The sequence below is a fragment of the Ursus maritimus genome, unplaced genomic scaffold, assembly GCF_017311325.1.
Source record: "Ursus maritimus isolate PB19 unplaced genomic scaffold, ASM1731132v1 scaffold_3, whole genome shotgun sequence".
Lineage (NCBI taxonomy): Eukaryota > Metazoa > Chordata > Mammalia > Carnivora > Ursidae > Ursus > Ursus maritimus.
Window position 1 is genome coordinate 83375313 of NW_024425563.1, and position 21297 is coordinate 83396609.

Here is a 21297-nt window from a genome sequence, read left to right on the forward strand (position 1 = left end):
AGGAATGGTATTGGTGGATCTGAAATTAATAGTTCCTAAAAATCCAAAGTCAGACATGATCAGATTGAATGAGGAACAAGTAAAACATGGCTGCTATGAAAAAGGAACAGCATTATATCCCTATATAGGGTGTATCCCAGAAATAAAATATGTAATAATATTAACATTATTCTCATTAAATGTAGAATGTAGATGTAACACTATTCTCATTAAAAATATGAAAAAGGAGTGAAGAATGAGACAAGATGGCTGCATATCTCTGCTACTGAAAAAAAAAAAAAGGAAAGAAAAGATATAAGAATAGGAATGAATGGAAATAAATGATCTGCCTAGAAAACCCAAAAGAATCAACTGGCAAACTATTAAAACCAAGAAGACACTTTAAGATGTAATCAAATACAATAACATCATATAAAAATCATAGCTTTTTTCAGCATCAGCAACCAGTCAAAATTATCCCATTTGGTATATTTTCTTTACTTTTTCAATTAAAAAAATTATAGGTACAGTTGAAACTTTTTGGGGCACCTGGGTGGCTCAGTCGGTTAAGCATCTGACTCAATTTCCACTCAGGTCATGATCTCAGAGTCATGAGATCAAGCCCTGCTTTGGGCTCTACACTGGGTGTGGAGCCTGCTTAAGATTCTCTCTCTCTCTTTTTCTCTCTCTCTCTCTCCCCCTCTGCCCCTCCCCCACCCTCTCTCTCAAAGAAAGAAAGAAAGAAAGAAAGAAAGAAAAAGAAAGATGAAAGGAAAGGTAAAAGGAGAGGAAAAGAAAGGTAAAAGGAGAGGAGAGGAGAGGAGAAAGACTTTGTGAAACTTTTCCCCACTTCATTCAATTCTGTCCACCTCAGGGGTAACCATTACCTTGCATTTGGAGTTTTTATTCCCGTGCATGCTCTTTGTATTTTGCTATACATATGTGTGTCCCCTTAAATATATATTATTGAAATTCTTTCAAAATACAAAGTATATTATTACTCAGCACATTGAAAAATTGTATGCAAATGGTATTAGATTATAAATATCAAATGGTATTAGATTATAAATATCATTCTGCAACTTACTTTCACTCATATATCTCTAGACTCATCCATGTTGATATCTACATGTTTATGGCATTTTTTCCCATTATCTGAAATCAATATGGATGTACACTTTTTAAAATAGATTTCTTCCTTTCATTTCCAGAAATATATTTGGAAACTAAAAAATGCACCTTAAACAACATATGGGTTAATGCAATGGACTGGATGTGCCCACACCACCAAACTCATAGGTTGAAATCCCAGCCCCTAGTGCAGTGGTATTGGGAGGTAGGGCCTTCAGGACCTAATTAGGGTGGAGCTCTCAGGAATAGGATTAGTGCCTTTATGCAAGGGACCCCAGAGATCTCTGTCTCCCTCTCTCTGTCATGTGAGGATACAACAAGACAACAATGGTCTATGACCTAGAAAAGGGCTCTCTCTAGAACCATGTTGGCACCCTGGTCTTGGACACCCAGCTTCCAGAACTGTGAGAAATAAATTTCTGTTGTTTATAAGCCACCCAGTCTATGAAAATTTATTATAACAGCTCAGACTAAGGTAAAGACAAATGTCACAATGAAAGTACAAAGCGGTTTGGGAAAAAATGGAAATAACCTCGATGTCCATCAAGAGGAGGAAAGTTAAATAAATTATGCTACATCCATAGTATGGAAAATGATTTTAAGTACTTAAAAATAATTTAGTAGTTCTATATGGACTGACGTGGAAAGATTTCCAGGATATAAAAGAAAATATAAAGCGATTGATCCTTTTCATGTTAAAAATTTTAATTGTGTATTTTTAATCACATATATGTGAATGTATTTTAGAAAAACAGAAAACTGGTAACATTGAGTACCTTTGAGTAAGTGCATGGGTTTGAGGGAGAGAAAGGGAAGTTTTTGCTTTTACTGTTATTGTTAGAATTTTTAAAGTGAGAATATATTCTTATTTTATTTAGTAGATGAATTGAGGATACATAGACAATGCTAGACAGAAAAAGCAGTCTATAAGAAAGGCCAAAGGACCAACTCCCAGAGCATACAATCCAGGAAGAGCTGACTATATTATAAGCATTTTAAATGTTTTTAATTGGCATTCTTATGGCCTAGGAACTGTAACTGAAGTTTCTATTTTATTTACATTTTTCTTTATATTTGTTTAGTTAAAACCAGGAAAGCAAGACAGAGTTGTAAGGAACATACTCACTGACAGATCTCAAGGTTTTCAATCGGAGAACACAACCACGAAAATTCAAACGCAGCACATTTAGACGCCACCTTTGCAAAGTAGACACTATACACTTCTCTGTGATGATATTTTTTACTGCAGAAAAATCAATCTAAAAAGGATAAACAAAAGACATTAAGTAATGAGAAGGATCTTTTGCATGTAGAATTTTTTAATATTTTAAAAGCATCAAGAAACAAATGTCTTCATCACATCTCTCACTGTTTCATTTCTTTGTTTTCATGGTCATTCTGGAATTTAATTACAAACAGACTTTTTTTTCATGGTCATTCCCAGGCTTAATTACAAACAGATTCCAAATGTCCAATCCAGGTCAACAGCTGGGAGGGCAAGAGTCTCACATCTACCCCACAACAGAGTTGATTGTCTTGGAGTGGCCTGGATACCCCCGCTCCCATCATCCCAGGTGAGCCCCAAGACTGCCCCCCACTTCAGTGTCAATGAACCCATCCAGGTTCATTATTAACGGGTGCCCACTCCTCTATTCATGAGCATAGACGATGTGTTAAGTTCTTGACTATGGGGAAGACAATTTAGAGTGAGGGGTTTAGAGTGGCCTTCTCCTAACTCACAATTTGGAGGAGGGAGGTCTGGGAAAAAGGAAAGATGACCAGAGTGTACCTGGCTGATTATATGTAATATTGAAGAGCACAGAGGCTTAGGGGAGCTCCGAGTGGCTGGGGCCAGTTGATAAACAATAGCATTGATATTGTAGTATTAATCATGTCTTTCAGGGAAAAGATTACATTTATGAACTTCCAATCTCTCATTGCCATATGAACAAAGTTATTCTTTGTGCTAAAATGTTTGTTATAGTTGTGCCATGTTTAAGCACTCACAAATGAGGTAAAACTAATAGAAGTTGAAGGACAACTTAGAATTTGCTGAACGTAAAGAAACTTAACTTCCTAACAAGGCTTTTCCTTCACTGACAAGGGCTCATATTTTCTCCAACTTTATCTAGTGAGGTCTCTGGGCAAAAGTGCTAGCTTTTCCTGCCAGGCTTCTGCAGAATTTGTTCTGATCTTAATATTGCACATATTCTTTCTCTTTCGGATCACTTGGACTCATTTTTTTATTCTTTACAGGCTTTCCAAAGCAAAAAGTAACACCCCCGATCTGTCACATAAGAAAGAGATTTATTACTTTAAACCAGTGATCCTCAAAGTATGGTCCTGGGACCAGCAGCATCAGCATCACCCAGGAACTTGCTGGAAATACAAATTCTCAAGCCCCATGCCAGACCTACCGAGTCAGAAACTCTAGGTTTGACAATCAGCAATCTGTTTTAACAGCCCCTTCAGATAATTCTGATGCATTCTGAAGTTTGAGTATCACTGCCTTAAACTAAAAATAAACTTAAGACAGACATATTACATTTGGTAGCCACGATGGGTGAGCTGAGACAGAAGCACATGTTCTTCTTGACGTTGCACAAGGTGAGAGTGGAACAGTAAAGCCAAGAAGGGGATATCAAGATGTTGACTTGATTTATGAATGGCACCTTAGTTTCTTTGTCTAAATTTTAGAATTTATGCTGAATGGTTCCAGCCATCTACTCATAGGTCAGTCTGAGTGATGTCATTACTCCTCTGATCACTGGCTACTAAGGAAGGTGGTAAAGTCAGCTGCTGACTGGACATGAAGAAACAGGGAAAATGTTGCCACCGCAACACTGGATGATGGGATAGATGATTACAGAGATTAAAGTAACATCCAAGGAACGGAAAAGAGAAGTCATCAAGGACAATGTATGCTTACTTTTTAAAAAGATTTTATTTATTTATTTGATAGAGAACAAAAGCAGGGGGAGTGGCAGGCAGAGGGAGAAGCAGGCTTCCCGCTGAGCAGGGAGCCCGACATCGGGCTCGATCCCAGGACCCTGGGATCATGACCGGACCCGAAGGCAAACGCTTAACCAAATGAGCCACCCAGGTGTCCCGTTTATGCTTATTTTTTTGTTGGTGGTGGAGACCTCTCCCCAGTCTCATTGCAATGAGAAATTCTAGGTTACAAGAATAGTATAAAAATAGTACAATGACAAGAACAGTGTAGAGATAGAAGTCCATATTAGAAAATGCCAGAGTGTATGTGTGTCTGTGTACATGCAGACACCCTATCAAACAAGCTTTGTTTACGTGTTGTATATTTTAGCCCCATTTCATGCTCAGTTTTTTTTTTTCCTTTACTCCATGTTATGTGCTACTTTGTTATGTTTTTTGAACCAATAATATTTATACTGGAGCTAATATTTATTGAGTGCTGCCTATATGCCAGGCTCCATAGTAAGCACTTTACTTACATTTCCTCAATTTATCTCAGCAGCATCCTGAGCTAGGCAATGTTAAGTCTAACTCAGATATAACAGAGATATGTTTCCATCCAAAAAGAATATTCAATTTATTTCTACCATGTAAATTAGAAAACACTGATAATATATCTCTTAAAATAACATTATTATCTTTCTATCTTACTGTTCCGGCTTGTGCCTGGACAAAAGAAAAACAAATGCACCCACTTTCTGTGGCCCCAGGGGGAGAGCAGGGAAAAAGAGTTCCTAGTACAGTTGGCTTTATAACAGGCTGTTCTCCTTTAAGAACTAGAATAAAGACATAGCTTCGAGTAGTGTCTACTTACACTATTCCACAATGAGCTTCCCTGGGTCATCAGCATCCAGGAGTGACAAACTTGACCACATATTACTATATCTCTTAAAGTGAGGTAGGCGAAAATCTAAACACAAAGAAGAAAAACACACAACTTTGAAAATTATGTGAATTTGGGTGCAACCCTGCCACTTACCTTTTTTTGTTGTTGTTAACGATGATAATGTAATCCATATTGTGTAGTGGGGTTTAAGCGCTGGAATTTTATCTGAACGTAGGAATTTTATCTAAAGTACTAGAACTTAACTGATGATGCCTTTGTTATAATGTGATCTTTGCAATTGATAGTCACAGAAGGATGGGGAAGAAGATAGGCACATTTATATTCTGACAGAAAGCGGCTTTCTGCTAGCAAATGAGTGATTTCCCTAAATCGTAGCCGCTCCGTAAAAGGCATTCAATGATTGCTTGCTGAACTTAACTAGAGTCTTTGTAAAGCCAAAGGATTCCTAGGAAATATTGGTAAGCCCATCTTGGCTTCTATTTCTGGAAAAATAATAGACTAGAAAACCTGCAAATCCTCTTGGTACAAAATATGAGAAAATGCTAAAACAAATCTGTTTAAAAAGATTTCCTTTCGGGGCGCCTGGGTGGCACAGCGGTTAAGCGTCTGCCTTCGGCTCAGGGCGTGATCCCGGCGTTATGGGATCGAGCCCCACATCAGGCTCTTCCGCTAGGAGCCTGCTTCTTCCTCTCCCACTCCCCCTGCTTGTGTTCCCTCTCTTGCTGGCTGTCTCTATCTCTGTCGAATAAATAAATAAAATCTTTAAAAAAAAAAAAAAGATTTCCTTTCTTAAATTTAAATTCAATTAATAAACATATAATGTATTATTAGTTTCAGAGGTAGAGTTCAGTGATTCATTAGGCTTATATAATATCCAGTGCTCATTGCATCACATGTCCTCCTTTAAAAAAAAAAAAGCTTTTATTTATTTATTTAAGAGAGACAGCAGGAGCGTCAGGGAGGGGCAGAGGGAGAGGGAGAAGCAGAGCCCCTCCCCACCCCATGAAGCAGGGAGCCTGACTCAGGGCTCAATCCCAGGGCCCTGGGATCATGACTTAAGCCAAAGGCAGACACTTAACCAACTGAGCTACCCAGGTGCCCCTGACATACCCTCCTTAATGTCCATCACCAAGTTACTCTATCCCCCACCTCCGTCCCCTCCAGCAACCCTCAGTTTTTTTCTTTTTGTTAAGAGTCCCTTATGGTTTGTCTCCCTCTCTGATTTCATCTTGTTTTATTTTCCCCTCCCTTCCCCTATGATCCTCTGTTTTGTTTCTTAAATTCCACATACAAGTGAGATCATATGATAATTGTCTTTCTCTGATTGACTTATTTTGCTTAGCAGAATACCCTCTAGTTCAATCCATGTATAAATGGCAAGATTTCATTTTTTGATGGCTGAGTAGTATTCCATTGTGTATGTATACCACATCTTCTTTATACATTCATCTGTTGATGGACATCTGAGCTCTTTCCATAGTTTGGCTATTGTGGACATTGCTGCTATAAACATTGGGTTACAGGTGCCCCTTCGGATCACTACATTTGTATCTTTGGGGTAAATACCTAGTAGTGCAATTGCTGGGTCTATACACTAAAAATGAGACAGAGAAAAGAGAAATTAAGGAGTTGATTCCCTTTACCATTGCACCAAAAACCATAAGATAAGTAGGAATAAGCCTAACCAAAGAGGCAAAATTTCTGTATTCAGAAAACTACAGAACACTCATATGAGAAATTGAGGAAGACATAAAGAAATGGAAAAATGTTCCATGCTCAGGGATTGGAAGAACAAATATTGTTAAAATGTCTATGCTACCTAGAGCAATCTATACATTCAATGCAATCCCTATCAAAGTACCATCAACTTTTCTCACAGAGCTGGAACAAATAATCCTAAAATTCGTGTGGAACCAGAAAAGACCCCGAAGAGCCAAAGACCCCGAATGTTGAAAAAGAAAACCAAAGCTGGTGGCATCACAATTCCAGACTTCAAGCTCTATTACAAAGTTTTAATCACCAAGACAGTATGGTACTGGCACAAAAACAGACACATAGATCAATGGAGCAGAGCAGAGAAGCCAGAAATGGACCCTCAACACTATGGTCAACTAATCTTCAAAAAGCAAGAAAGAATATCCAATGAGAAAAAGTCAGTCTCTTCAACAAATGATGCTGGGAAAACTGGACAGCCACATGCAAAAGAATGACACTGGACGATTTCCTTACACCACGCACAAAAATAGACACAAAATGGATGAAAGACCTCAATGTGAGATAGGAATCCATCAAAATCCTAGAGAAGAACACAGGCAGCAACTTCTGTGACCTCAGCCATAGCAACTTCTCGCTACAAGTGTCTCCAAAGGCAAGGGAAACAAAGGCAAAAATGAACTATTGGGACTTCATCAAGGTAAAAAACTTTAGGACAGCAAAGGAATCAGTAGGCAAACCAAAAGACAATTGGGGCGCTTGGCTGGCTCAGTTGGCTAAGCATCTTCAGCTCAGGTCATGATCCCAGGGTCCTGGGATCAAGTCCCACATGGGGCATCTTGCTCAGCAGGGAGCCTGCTTCTTTCTCTGCCTGTGGCTCCCCCTGCTTGTGCTCTCTCTCTGACAAATAAATAAAACCTTTTTTAAAAAGACAACCTACAGAATGGGACAAGATATTTGTAAATGACATATCAGATAAAGGGCTAGTATCCAAAATTATCAAACTCAACACCCAAAGAACAAATAATCCTGTCAAGAAATGGGCAGAACACATGAACATTATCAAACTCAACACCCAAAGAACAAATAATCCTGTCAAGAAATGGGCAGAACACATGAACATACATTTATAAAGACATACAAATGGCCAACAGACACATGAAAAAAATGCTCAGCATCACTTGGCATCAGGGAAATACAAATCAAAACCACATGAGCTACCACCTCACACCAGTCAGAATAGCTAAAATTAACAAGTCAGGAAAAGACAGGTGTTGGAGAGGATGTGGAGAAAGGGGACCCTCTTACACTGTTGATGGGAATGCAAGCTGGTGCAGCCTCTCTGGAAAACAGTATGGAGGTTCCTCAAAAAGTTGAAAACAGAGCTATCCTACAACCCAGCAATTGCACTACTAGGTATTTACCCCCCCAAAAAAAATTTCTTTAAAAAAAATTTTAAACGTCAGTTTTATTGAGCTATAATTGACATAAAAATTCTAGATATTTTTTAAAAGATTTTATTTATTTATTTGAGAGAGAGCGCATGCCTGCACGCAAGAGCCAGGGGAGGGGCAAAGGGAGAGGTTAATTAATGTGTTAATTAACATATCCGTCACCTCACATATTTATCTTTTTTATTTTTGGTGAGAACATTGAAGTTCTACTCTCAGCGAATTTCAACTATACAACACAATGTTATCAACTACAATCACTATGTTTTACATCAGATCCTCAGACCTTATGCATCTTATGGCTGAAATTGTTAGAGGATTTCTTTTCCTACGGTGCCTGCAGTTCTTGGTCAGGCCACTTCTAAGAATGAAGAGGTAGACCAGACAGTGGTGGGCAGCAAAGCAAGGTTTTACTGAGCGATAGTAAAGTATATTGAATGATAGAGCTCCCAAAGAAGGAGGGGACCCAAGAGGGTTGCCACCAGAGTTTCTATGTCTAGGGGTTATTATGAGCTTATTGGCTTGCTGTTTTAATCTGATTAACCCTCCCTGCACCTGTCATCCAATCAGGTTTTTGTCACGTGGCAAAGGGTGGTGGGCTCTTTCCAGGGTGGTGTAAAATCCCTTTAGGGTGGTTTCATCTTAGGACCAGGTGTCCTTGTCCCTGCCTACCTTTCTTCCAACTACCCTTCATCAAAATTTCCAACCTCTCCCTATTTCCCCTACCCCACAGCCCCTGACAACTATTCTACTCTCCAAAACAAACTTTTTTTTTTAACCATACCTGAGTTTTTAAGAAAGTAAGGAAAATACCCAGGCCCACAATCTTTGTAAACCCAGACTCCTAATAAGGTTTTCATACTATAGTTGCTCTGGATAAGGAAATAGTGGGGATGGTTGCTGCTTTTCATGACACATAGATTTCATGACAAATAAACTTCAGATTTCACTGGCCATGCAGGGACAGAAAAAGTTGGCAGGCTTGTACAAAGCTGGAAGTCTTAATATACTGAGTCAGAGAGAGAGAGAGAAACAGTCAGAAAGGTGGAAATAGAGAGAGAAATCCAGAATTATTAAATAGAGAAGATTAAAACAATAACAACTACTACTACCTATTGGTGAGGAAAAAACTAAGGTACCTAGCCTGGGATTAAAAAAAAAAAAATCCCAAAGAATTTATAATCAAAGACCAGTTGTCATGTGGATTGGAATTTGAATTTTAATTACTTGTGGGGTCCAATGTGAATTTATTACCTTTGTAATTGGATTTGATACATTAACATGCAAAGAGCTTCCAATTCAGTGGTAACTCTGGGCCATCTGTCAGATATAAATACCTTCTCTCTAAAGAGGCACATCTTCAAACCACGCCTTATAGGATTCCTACAGATTAACCCCCCTTGCCAAAATCAATTTTCAGTAAAAATTACAAAACACAGGGGAAAAAAAATCTAAGAGTCAACAACAGACAAACAATAAATAGCTTCTTTAATCAAATTGTCGGTAATTAGGAAAACATTAAGATGATGACTTAGAAAGAAAAATAAATTCTTGAGAAAAGCTGTTGTCAAAAAAGGACTGGGCAGATTGATAAAGGAACCAAATAAAATTCATGGGAATTAAAAATATAATGATTGAAATTAAAAATTAAGTGGATGAATTAAATAGATGAAACCCAGTTGATAAGAGAATGGGCAAACTGGAATATGTATCAAAGACATTACAGAGGCTAAGGCACAGAAAGATCAAGAGATGAAAAATAAAGGGGTTACAAGGCACATTACGTAACATGAAAAGGGCCAACAATCTAGATGTGTATATATTTTTTTTCATAGAATTTCTAGAAGGAAAGAACCAAGAATGGAATATAAGCAAATTTAAAAATACAACAGATGATAATGTTCTAGAACAAAATGTTCTCCTATTCAAGAAGCAAAAAAAAAAAAAAAAAAAAAAACCCAAACAGGCAACTCTAAGGATGCAATGGCATTGTAGTAAAATTGCAAAAGGCCAAAAGCAAAGGACAACTTTAAATTCATCCAGAGACAGAGACAGTGAGAAGAATGCCACCTTAACAACCACAGAAAGCAGAAGTCCGCAGAAAATACTTACCAGTCTCCGACTCCACATGCAAGTAAATTACAACTCAAGGACGAGCATTAAGTAAATGAATTTTGAAAACAAAGATTGAGAGAGTTTATCTGCAATAGACCCTTCACAAAAGAACTTCTACAGGACAGTGAAATCAGAAGAAAGGAGTGAGATGGCAATAGTAATGATGGGCAAAGAAACTAATCAAGTTTGGGGGTAAAGCCATTAACCTTAAAAACCATTATGACTAATGTGGGGTACAAAAACAAGATGGAATAAAATCACTAGATAGTACTATTGTAAGACTGGAGAGAGTGATCAGTTCAAGTGTTTTAAAATCTAGTAATTATGAGGAAGAAAGTATAGGTAATAATTCACTTTAGGCTTTATTATGGTAAATTCACATGTTAAAAATATTTAAGAGAAATCACTGGAATAGTAGAAATAGAATGCATATCCTCTAAAGCATAAAAATGGGGGGAAAGCAGATAGATTTTTAAATTCAATAAATAAAGGCTGGAAAGGAGGAAAGCAGCATGTAAAAGACGATAAATAGTGTAACATTAGAAGAGGAATATTTATCCAGGTATATCTAGCAACAATAAATTTAACAAAATTCACTGGTTAGAACACAAAGATTATCCCTAATAATGTTTTTGCTTTAATGTTTTTCCCTCTGATATTAATACAGCTTATCAACTTTCATTTGTGTTCATCTGGTTCAGCGTTGCATGTCAGATGGATTTTTTTCATTTTAGATAATATTTATTCCCATTGTAATGAAGAGAAAATTAAGGGCGAAAGACTCTAAGAACCCCTCACTATAACATGTAGACTGATGTGATGGAGCAGGAATTCAGGTCTATTTTTTTAATTAATTTATTTTTTTAATTGAAATATATAGTTGACAGACAATGTTCCATTCGTTTCAGGTGTACAATACAGCGATTTGACAACTCTGTATGTGATGCTGTGCTCAACACAAGTGTAGCTAGGATCTGTCACCATGCACACTGTTACAGTATCATTGACTGCATTCCCCATGCTGTGCATTTTACTCCCTTGACATATTCATTCCATAACTGGAAGCCAATACCTCCCATTCCCCTTCACCCATTTTACCCATCCCCCCACGCCCTCCCCTCCATCAACCATCATTTTTCTGTATTAATGAGTAATTTCTGCTTTATTGTTTGTTTTGTTGTTTAGATTCTGCATTTAGGTGAAGTTATATGGTATTTGTCTTTCTCTGCCTTCTTTCACTTAGCATAATACCTCCTAGGTCAATCCATGTTGTCCCACATGGCAAGATCTCATTCTTTTTTATGGCCGAGTAATATTTCCTTGCTTATATATACCACATCTTCTTTATCCATTCAACTATCAATGGACACGTAGGTGCTTCCATATCTTGGCTATTGTAAATAATGCTGCAATAAACATAAGAGTTCATCTATCTTTTTGAATTAGTGTTTTCATTGGTAAATACCCAGTGGTGAAATTACTGGATCATTTGGTATATCTGTTTTTAATTTTTTGAGGAACCTCCATACTGTCTCCCACAGCGGTTGCACCAAATTACATTCCCACCAGTAGTGGGTTCCTTTTTCTCCACATCCTTGCCAACAGTTGTTATTTCTTGTCTTTTTTATTTTAGCCATTCTGACTGGTATGTGGGGGTATCTCGTTGTGGTTCTGATTTGTATTTTCCTGATAAGTGACGTTGAGCATCTTTTCATGTTGGCCATTTGTATGTCTTCTTTGGAAAAATGTCTGTTCAGGTCTTCTACCCATTTTTAAATTGGATTACTTGGTTTTTTGGTGTTGAATTGTAGAATCTTTATATATTTTGGGTATTAACCCCTTATTGGATATTATCATTTGCAAATATCTTCTCCCATTCAGTAAATTGCCTTGTCATTTTATTGATGATTTCCTTGCAGTGCAAAAGCTTTTTATTTTAGGGTAGTCCCTGTAGTTTATTTTTGTTTTTGTTTCCCTTGCGAGGAGACATATCCATAAATACGTTGCTAAGACTGACCTCTAAGAGATGACTGCCTTTGCTTTCTTCTAGGAATTTTATGGTCTTACATCCAGGTCTTTAATTCATTTTGAATTTATTTTTGTGTATGGTGTAAGAAAGTAATCCAGTTTCATTATTTTGCATGCGGCTGTCCAGTTTTCCCAACACCATTTACTGAAGAAACTGTTTTCTCCCTATTATATATTTTTGCTTCCTTTGTTGTAAATTAATTGACCATATAAGCATGGGTTTATTTCTGGGCTTCCTATTATGTTCTATTGATCTATGTGTTTGTTTTAGTGCCAGTACCATACTGTTTTGATTATTATAGTTTTGTAATATATCTTGAAATCTGGGATTGTGATACTTCCAGCTTTGTTTTTCTTTCTCAAGATTGCCTTGGCTATTTGGGGTTTTTGTTAGTCCCATACAAATTTTAGGATTATTTGTTTTAGTTTTGTGAAAAATACTACTAGTATTTTGATAGAGATTGCATTGAAGCTGCAGTGTGGACACTTTAACAATATTAATTCTTCCAATCCATGAGCACATATGTCTTTCCATTTGTTTGTGTCATCTTCAATTTCTTTCATCAATGTTTTATAGTTTTTGAAATACAAGTCTTTCACCTCTTTGGTTAAGTTTATTCCTAGGTATCATAGTCTTTATGGTGCAGTTGTAAATGGAATTGTTTACTAAATTTTTCTTTCTGCTACTTTGTTATCAGTATATAGAAATGCTGGGGTGCCTGGGTGGCGTAGTCATTAAGCATCTGCCTTTGGCTCAGGGCGTGATCCCAGCGTTCTGGGATTGAGCCCCACATTAGCCTCCTCCGCTAGGAGCCTGCTTCTTCCTTTCCCACTTCCCCTGCTTGTGTTCCCTCTCTCTCTGGCTGTCTCTGTCAAATAAAGAAAATAATATCTTTAAAAAAAAAAAAAGAAATGCAACAGATTTCTGGGATGCCTGGGTGGCTCAGTCAGTTGAGCAATCAACTCTTGGTTTCGGCTCAGGTCATGATCTCAGGGTTGTGGAATCAAGCCCTGTGTCAGCCTCCATGCTCAACATGGAGTGTGCTTGAGATTCTCTCCCTCTCCCTCTGCCCCACCCCTTCTTGCACTCTGAAAGAAAGAAAGAAAGAAAGAAAGAAAGAAAGAAAGAAAGAAAGAAAGAAAGAAAGAAAGAAATTGCAATAGATTTCTGTGTATTAATTTTGTATCCTGCAATTTATTCATTTACTACTTCTAGTAGTTTTTTGGTGGAGTCTTTAGGGTTTTCTATGTAGAGTATCATGTCATCTACAAATAGTGACAGTTTAATTTCTTCCTTACCAATTTGGATGGCTTTTATTTCTTTTTCTTATCTGATTGCTACAACTACAACTTCCAGTACTATGTTGAATAAAAGTGGTAATAGTGGACATCCTTGTCTCATTCCTAATCTTAGAGGAAAAGCACTAAGTTTTTCACCACGGAGTATGATGTTACTTGAGAGTTCGTTATATGGCCTTTGTTATGTTGAGGTATGTTCCCTCTAAACCCACTTTGTTGAGAGTTTTTATCATGAATGGATGTTAATTTTGTCAGTTGCTTTTTCTGGATTCATTAAGATGATCATATGATTTTTATCCTTAGTTTTGGTGATATGGTGTACGCATTCACTGGTCTGCAAATATTAAACCATCCTTGCATCCCCAGAATAAGTCGTATTTTGTAGTGTTGAATATCCTTTTAATATATTGTTGAATTCAGTTTGCTAATATATTACTGAGTTTTTTTGGATCTATACTCATCAGGGATATTGGTCTGTAGTCTTCTTCCTTTTTTTCCTTTGGCTTTGTTAGCAGGGTAATACTGGCCTTGTGGAATGTATTTAGAAGCTTTCCTTCCCTTTCTATTTTTGGAATAGTTTAAGAATAGGTATTAAATCTTGTTTAAATGTTTGGTAGAATTCATCTGTGAAGCCATCTGGTCCTGGACTTTTGTTTGTTGGGAGTTTTTTGATTACTGATTCAATTTTGTTACCAGTAATTGGTCTGTTAGGATTTTCTATTTTTTCCTGATTTTTTTTGAAGATCATATATTTCTAGAAATGTATCCATTTCTTCTAAATTGTCTCATTTGTTGGCATATAATTTTTTGTAGTAGTCTCTTAAGCCATTGTATTTCTGTGGTGCCAGTTATTACTTTTCCTCTTTCACTTCTGATTTTATTTCAGTCTTTTCTTTTTTCCCTTGATGAGTCTGGCTAATAGTTTATCAGTTTTATTTATCTTTTCAAAGGATGAATTCTTGGTTTCATTCATCTTTTCTATTTTTCTCAGTCTCTATTTTATTTGTTTCTGCTCTGATCTTTATTAGTTCTTTCCTTCCACTAACTTTGAGCTTTGTTTGTTCTTCTTTTTCTAGTTCCTTTCGGTATAGGGTTGGATTGTTTACTTGAGATTTTTCTTGTATATATCTATAAATTTCCCTCTTAGAACTGCTTTTGCCACATCCCAAAGATTTTGGACCATTGCGCTTTCATTTTCATTTGTTTCCACGTATTTTTTCTTTCCTCTTTGATATCTTTATTGACCCATTGATTGTTTAGTAGCATGTCGTTTACCCTCCGTGTGTTTATATATTTTCCAATTTTTTTCTAGTAAATAATTTCTAGTTTCATACTGCTGTGTTGGAAAAGATGCATGACGTGATTTCAATCTTCTTAAATTTATTGAGACTTATTTTGTGGCCTAACATGTGATCTATCCTGGAGAATGTTCTTTGTGCACTTGAAAATAATGTGTATTCTGTTGTTTTCAGTGGAAAGTTCTGCATGTATCTGTTAAGTCCACCTAGTCTAATGTGTCATTTAAAGACACTGTTTTCTTATTGATTTTATCTCTGGATGATCTATCCATTGATGTAAGTGGAATATTAAAGTCCTCTACTATTATTGTGTTACCATCAATTTCCTCCTTTATGTCTGTTAATATTTACGTTATGTATTTAGGTCTTTCCTTTTAGGGTGCATAGATATTTACAATTGTTATATCCTCTTGTTGGATCTATTTCAGGAGGACTTTTAAAACTTATCTGATAAAGAGGGTCACTACATTATAAATAGAGAAAACAATTCACCAAAGATTTATAACAATTCTAAATGTGCAAGGCTCCAATAACATAGCCACAAAGATACAAGGAAAAATTGACAGATCCACAATCACATTGAAAAATTATATCAAAAGATCTCAATTGTTGATAAATCAATGTGAGGAAATAAATCTTCCCTGAATTTCTCAGTGCTTTTATAAAAAGCTCTACCCTCTGGAGGCATAGAAATCTATATGCTATAAAGATAATGTTTTGCCTTCATTTCTTCTACATTTTTCTTTCTGCATACTATGGGGATTAGATCTATAACCATTTGCCTACTTGTCTAGTTAATTTCTCTGATCCAAGAGGTAGTAACACTTTTCTCATTTCTGCAAGAAGGTCAAATGGTTATAGTTTGGCCTAGTCCTCTAGGTCAAGCTCCCAAGGTGCCAGGAAGATCCCCAGTAATTTACATATAAAGGAGATATGAGTCCCAGGCAGGACCTTGAAGACATCTCTAGGTCATAAAAGCTGGGGACACTGGGGCTTTATCTAGCCCTTGGAAAGGTGTATTTACAAAAGGTCCTGCCTCTCGCTTTTACTTACAGGGACCGATGTGATTTTACTGAACCCACCCAGATACTCAAGGATAAACCTACCATCTCAAGTCTTAACCACATCCACAAAGATTCTTTTGCTATTTAAGGTAACATACTCACAGGTTCAGGTTCTGAGGATTAGGACATGTATATCTTTGGAGGGCTATTATCCTGCCTACCACACTATGTAAGGAAATCATAAACACTGAATTTAAGAGAGCAGTTACTTCTGAGTAAGAGAAGATGATGCAGAGAGGCTTTAATTGCATTTGTTAAACTTTATTTCTTAAGCTGTGTGGTGATTACACAAGTGTTCATTATATTTCTTTGCGTGCCTAAAACATTTTATTTTAATAATCTCACTTTTGAATAAAATACCCAGGAATAAGTTTAACTAAGGAGCTAAAAGACTAGTACACTGAAAACTATAATGCATTACTAAAAGAAATTAAAGAAGAACTAACTAAATGGAAAGACATCCCATATTCATAGAGTGGAAGACAAAATACAAATAACAATAAATGGAACTAAGTCAGAATTTGAAGTCTGCCCATGAACAAATAAATACTATGGGGATTAGATCCATAACAAATAGGCCCAGAGAGTTTTTATAAGAGTATCCTATCAAATATTCAAGGATAATGTGATGCTAATAAGAAAAATATTAAGATGTCAATACTATCCAAAGTGATCTATAGATTCAGCACAACCTTATGAAAATTCCAATAGTTCTTTTTTCAGACATGGAAAAGCCAATCTTCAAACTCATATGGAATTGCAAGGGGCCCCAAATAGCTAAACAGTTTTCTAAAGGAAGAATAAAGTTGGAGGACCCACATTCCAAAATTTTAAAACTTACTACAAAGCTACAATAACCAAAATAGCATGGTATTAGAATAAGGATAGACACAAAGACAAATGTAGTTGGATTGAGGGTCCAGAAATAAACCTATACAACTATGGTCAATTGATTTTTGACAAGGATGCCAAGGCCATTCAACAAGGCAAGGACAGTCTCTTCAACAAATGATGCTGGGGCAGTTGGATATCCAAATGCAAAACAATGAATTTGGTCCTACTTCATGCTATTATGAAACTGAATCAAAAACCTAATATAAAAGCTAAGAACTATAAAACTCTAGAAGAAAACATAGGGGTAATCATTAATAACCTTGGATTTGGCAAGGGATTCTTAGCTATGACACCAAAAGCATGGCCAGTGAAGGAAAAGATGAATAATATTTCATCAAAATTTAAAACTTTTGTGCACCAAAGGACTTCACCAAGAAAGTAAAAACTTTACCTTTTTTCTATATGTACCACCAAGGAAAAAAATATGCCACCAATAAGTCAGTTACTGAAATGGCTGGGAATCATTGGGAAGGTACTATGGTGGATCCGATGGCCTGAAAACTATACTTGTACAGTTTTGTAAATGTATTGTATTTGAAAATTGTTCATTTTTTTTTTCTTTCTTAAGTAGGCTCCAGCCGTAGCATGGAGCCCAATGCAGGACTTGAACTCATGACTCTGAGATCAAGACCTGAGCTGAGATTAAAAGTCAGACTCAACCAACTGAACCACCAGGCACCCCTACTTGTATATTGTAAGAGAGAAGAAGCATTACAACAGGGCCTATGCCCAGAGGTAAAAGCAACCTAGAAAAGAGAAGTAGCAGCACAGAATAGCACTAGAAGAAGAGAACCAGATTTCTGAGAGTATAAGAGATAGAAGAATAGATGACCTGTGTAAGCGTTGTGTAAGAACAACTTAAAAGAGAGGGAGTGCAGAAGCAAAGCTCTCCAGGCAGCAAACTGTATAGAACAAATGAAGACATAAAGTCAATAAAGGGAGCACCTCTAAGTACCCCCAACATACAGGCAGTGGACACAAGAGCACAGGGTGGACTGAGTCTTTATTCACTGGGCCTTTATTCCTGAGTCACCACTACTCCTTGGAAGGTTACTGTCTTAGTTTCCTAAGGCTGTTGTAACAAATTAGCACAAACTGGGTGGCTTAAAATATCAGGAATGTGTTCTGTCACAGTTCTGGAGGCTAGAAGTCTGAAATCAGCATCAGCTGAGCCATGATCCCTTTGAAGGCTCAAGGGGAGTGTTCTTCCTTGCCCCTTCCGAGCTTCTGGCAGTTGCCAGCATTCCTTGGCATTCATTGGCTTGGAATTACATCATTCCAATCTTTGCCTCTGTCATCACATGGCCTTCCCTTGTATGTGGATCTGTGGATGTGAGTCTCCCTCTCCTCTTTTATGAAGAAATCAGTCATTCGATTTGGGACCCACCCTAATCAAGCATGACCTCACCATAGCTAGTTACATCTACTTCCAAATAAGATTACATTCTGAGGTCCTGGTTGGACATGAATTTTGAGGGGATACTACTCAACCCAATACAGTTACTGAGTTCTTCTGAGTCTGTTTCCTCATCCACAAAATGAAGGTCTTCAATGAGATAGTCTCTCAAGGCCTATTTGATGCTGACAATTTTGTGTTACTTTTATGATTTGTGGCCAGATAGTCAAAACTAGAATCCTACCTGTATTGCTACTGTGTAATCTTTAAGATCACATTTAAAAGATTTATTTTTTCCCTATCATGTGATTAAATTATTTTCAACTATGAATTTTGACAGTATTTTATTTATAACCAAAAGAAAGTCCATACTTAATTGGATTGTACCCATCATCTAGCTGCAAATTCCTGCATAAGTGGGGACACTTTTCTCTGAAAGGTATACCCACATTCGTGTTCACATAGTAGAGAAGAAAGGAGCTATTAGAGGAAGGCGACCTAAGTGCCTTTTTCAATATGTAGGGAGTTATTAATTTATTCACTAGTGCATTTAACAGTCATTGTTAAGCACCTACTCTATGACAGTCATACCTCACTAATACCACAGAACTTTGCCCAGAAATATTTATAAGGCAGGTGTTCCACACCTCAGTGCGGAATAATCTTTTGCAAAGAATTTAAGTGTAGTCACCATGAACCTATAATTTCTTCTGGGGAGTCATGCCATTGTTATATAATATATATTGAGAGTTTAAAAACCTTCATATGTATTTGCACTTAGAAAAACTAGAACATAACTCCATAGGGACCACGGGCTGTTGCCAATATGGAAACCTGGGAAGTATATCAGGGCAAGTGAATGTGGATTCCTAATTCAATTCCATAGATAATTACTAGGTGGTTGTTCTGTGCAGGACATTCTAACCCAAAAAAACTGGTAATGTGTGGTACAGAAGAAAAGGGGAAGTTTTAAGAAAACTGTATGCCACTGAGAGTGTGTATAATTATGAAGTATGAGGCCACTCGATCACCCTATTCAGTATGTATCCATTTTTCACTCTGTGCCGGGGGAATTTGGATCTTTAGGAGAAGGAAGAACATCTAGAGGTCCACAAACAAATCATTGAAGTGAGCAAGGGGAATGAAAACCCACATCACAAGGGAAATGGCGGGATGTAGTATAGAGGATAAAAGAGGAAAGAAGGGCCTTTCATCCCTAATAGGGAGAGAACAAAATAAAAAGAATTCACAAGGGCAAGGAACCCTGCTTCTGCCCCTTGAAACAGGTCCTGATGGTTTATGATCCCAGCTAAGAAATATAGAGGCAACAGCAAGAAGAGTCTTCCTACAGTCTGAGACTTTTTACACTCCCCACCCAGTCCTCGCTCCTCCTAACTCATGTGGGGATGAATGACACTTTGTATACTTAGGGCTCTTGGGATGAGGTGACCATGAAATGTTGACAACAGTCTGAAGCCCCAAGAGCATAGCAAGTATCTTCAGTTTGACCTCAAATGATAGAACTAGAACCCTGGGAGGAAAACAACAGCGGACAGATTTCAGCTTTAGGTAAGGAAAGGCCTCTAGGCTAGTCCTTGCTAGCACGAAGACTCCATGATTTTAAGATTTTGTCATTCTTTGCTCTCTGAAACAAGCAAGTTCCAAAGGAAACAACTTTACAGTGTTCATGATGAGAACTAAATATATTCTATAAGCCACTGTGGTGTTAGATTGGTATTGGGGTGTCAGCACATGTGTTCCACACAACAGCAGGGAGGAGGATTAAGGAAGAGCTAAAATGGAGTGGACAAACTCAGAAGGGTACCTGTTCACAGACTGATAGAACATTGGGTGTGTTACTGAGGGGACACAGACTTGGGGAGGGGGGAGAAGCCTGGTGGAAGAGATGAACTTTCTTCCAGCACAAAAATTCTAACATTTTGTAATGCTTTGCTGCCAAGACAAGCCAGCTCTCAAAGAAAAGAACTTCGTGAGAACTAAATCTATTCCCCAGTAATACCAACACACCCTACTTATTTGTTAGATTGCCTGGATTGTAATGCATTTCATGTGGGAGTCTTGCTGTAAGAACAGTGGAAACCAAACAAAAATCCAGACACTATTGGCGCTGGAGGGAAAAAAGTTACAGTATAAATCTTCTAAATTAAACACAGTTTATGCATCACAGAATTGTGTGACAGTGTCAAATAACAGCAGTACCTCCTTAGCAACTGGATAGCACTTAATTTACAAAATGCTTTGACACACATACTAGCCAGGTCATCCTGCAAGGACTCTGTTAATGAGTTGCATAACCAAGAGACCATACCTTAAAGTTGGAGAAATGGAAAAGATCCTTTCCCTTGGTAGAAAATAAAATATAATAAAAATTAAAAGTCCAACTTTGGTCTACTATACATAATGTGCCAAGCCTATATCACAATCTTCAAGTAGGCCTGTTCTCCTGTCCAGAAACAAAGAATGATGGAGAGGTAGGAGAACGCAGATCCCTTCCTCTTTTTTTTTTTTTAAGATTTTATGTATTCATTTGAGAGAAAGAGAAAGACAGATAGAGCACAAGCAGGGGGAGAGGCAGAGGGAGAGGGAGAAGCAGACTCCCCACTGAGCTGGGAGCCTGATGTGGGACTCGATCCCAGTATCTGGAAATCATGACCTGAGCTGAAGGCAGATGCTTAACCATCTGAGCCACCCAAGTGCCCCATCCCTTCCTCTTTCTAAAACCATTAAGTAGGGCTAACAAAGTAGGCATCAACATGGAATGTGGGTAGTAGCTTCCCCTAGAGGAGTATGTCAGAGCCCAAGCAAAGTAAGGAGAATGTCCACTTAGCAGGGCTCCCCAGGGCTGATGTCCACACTTCATTGGAGGAGGCAGGCATCCAAGTGAGGCAGGGAAGAGGGGTTTGGGCTAGGGTGGAGAAGGGCCATGGTGTGGAATGGGGGAACCCCAAAAGTGTGAGAAGACTGGGTTGGCACAGGGCTTAAAGCCCAAGTGCACGGGAAAGTGGTCTAGTCATGGAGTGGTGACCCCAGGGGAGATAAAACAGGTGGTCACGCTGGGGCAGGGGGGAGG

General features: G+C 37.7%; 1 protein-coding gene across 3 annotated transcripts in view; it reads right to left on the bottom strand.

Moving 5' to 3' along the window:
• The window catches only part of FBXL13 (F-box and leucine rich repeat protein 13), a 179270-nt gene that overhangs the window by 122562 nt on the left and 35411 nt on the right, over positions 1-21297 (bottom strand). For all 3 annotated transcript variants that reach the window (XM_040644333.1, XM_040644334.1, XM_008686289.2), the window contains exons 5-6: positions 4916-5011; positions 2237-2369 (exon numbers count right to left, since the gene is read on the bottom strand). In XM_040644333.1, coding sequence (XP_040500267.1) covers positions 2237-2369; positions 4916-5011 — 229 coding nt within the window. The remainder of the gene's footprint in view (positions 1-2236; positions 2370-4915; positions 5012-21297) is intronic.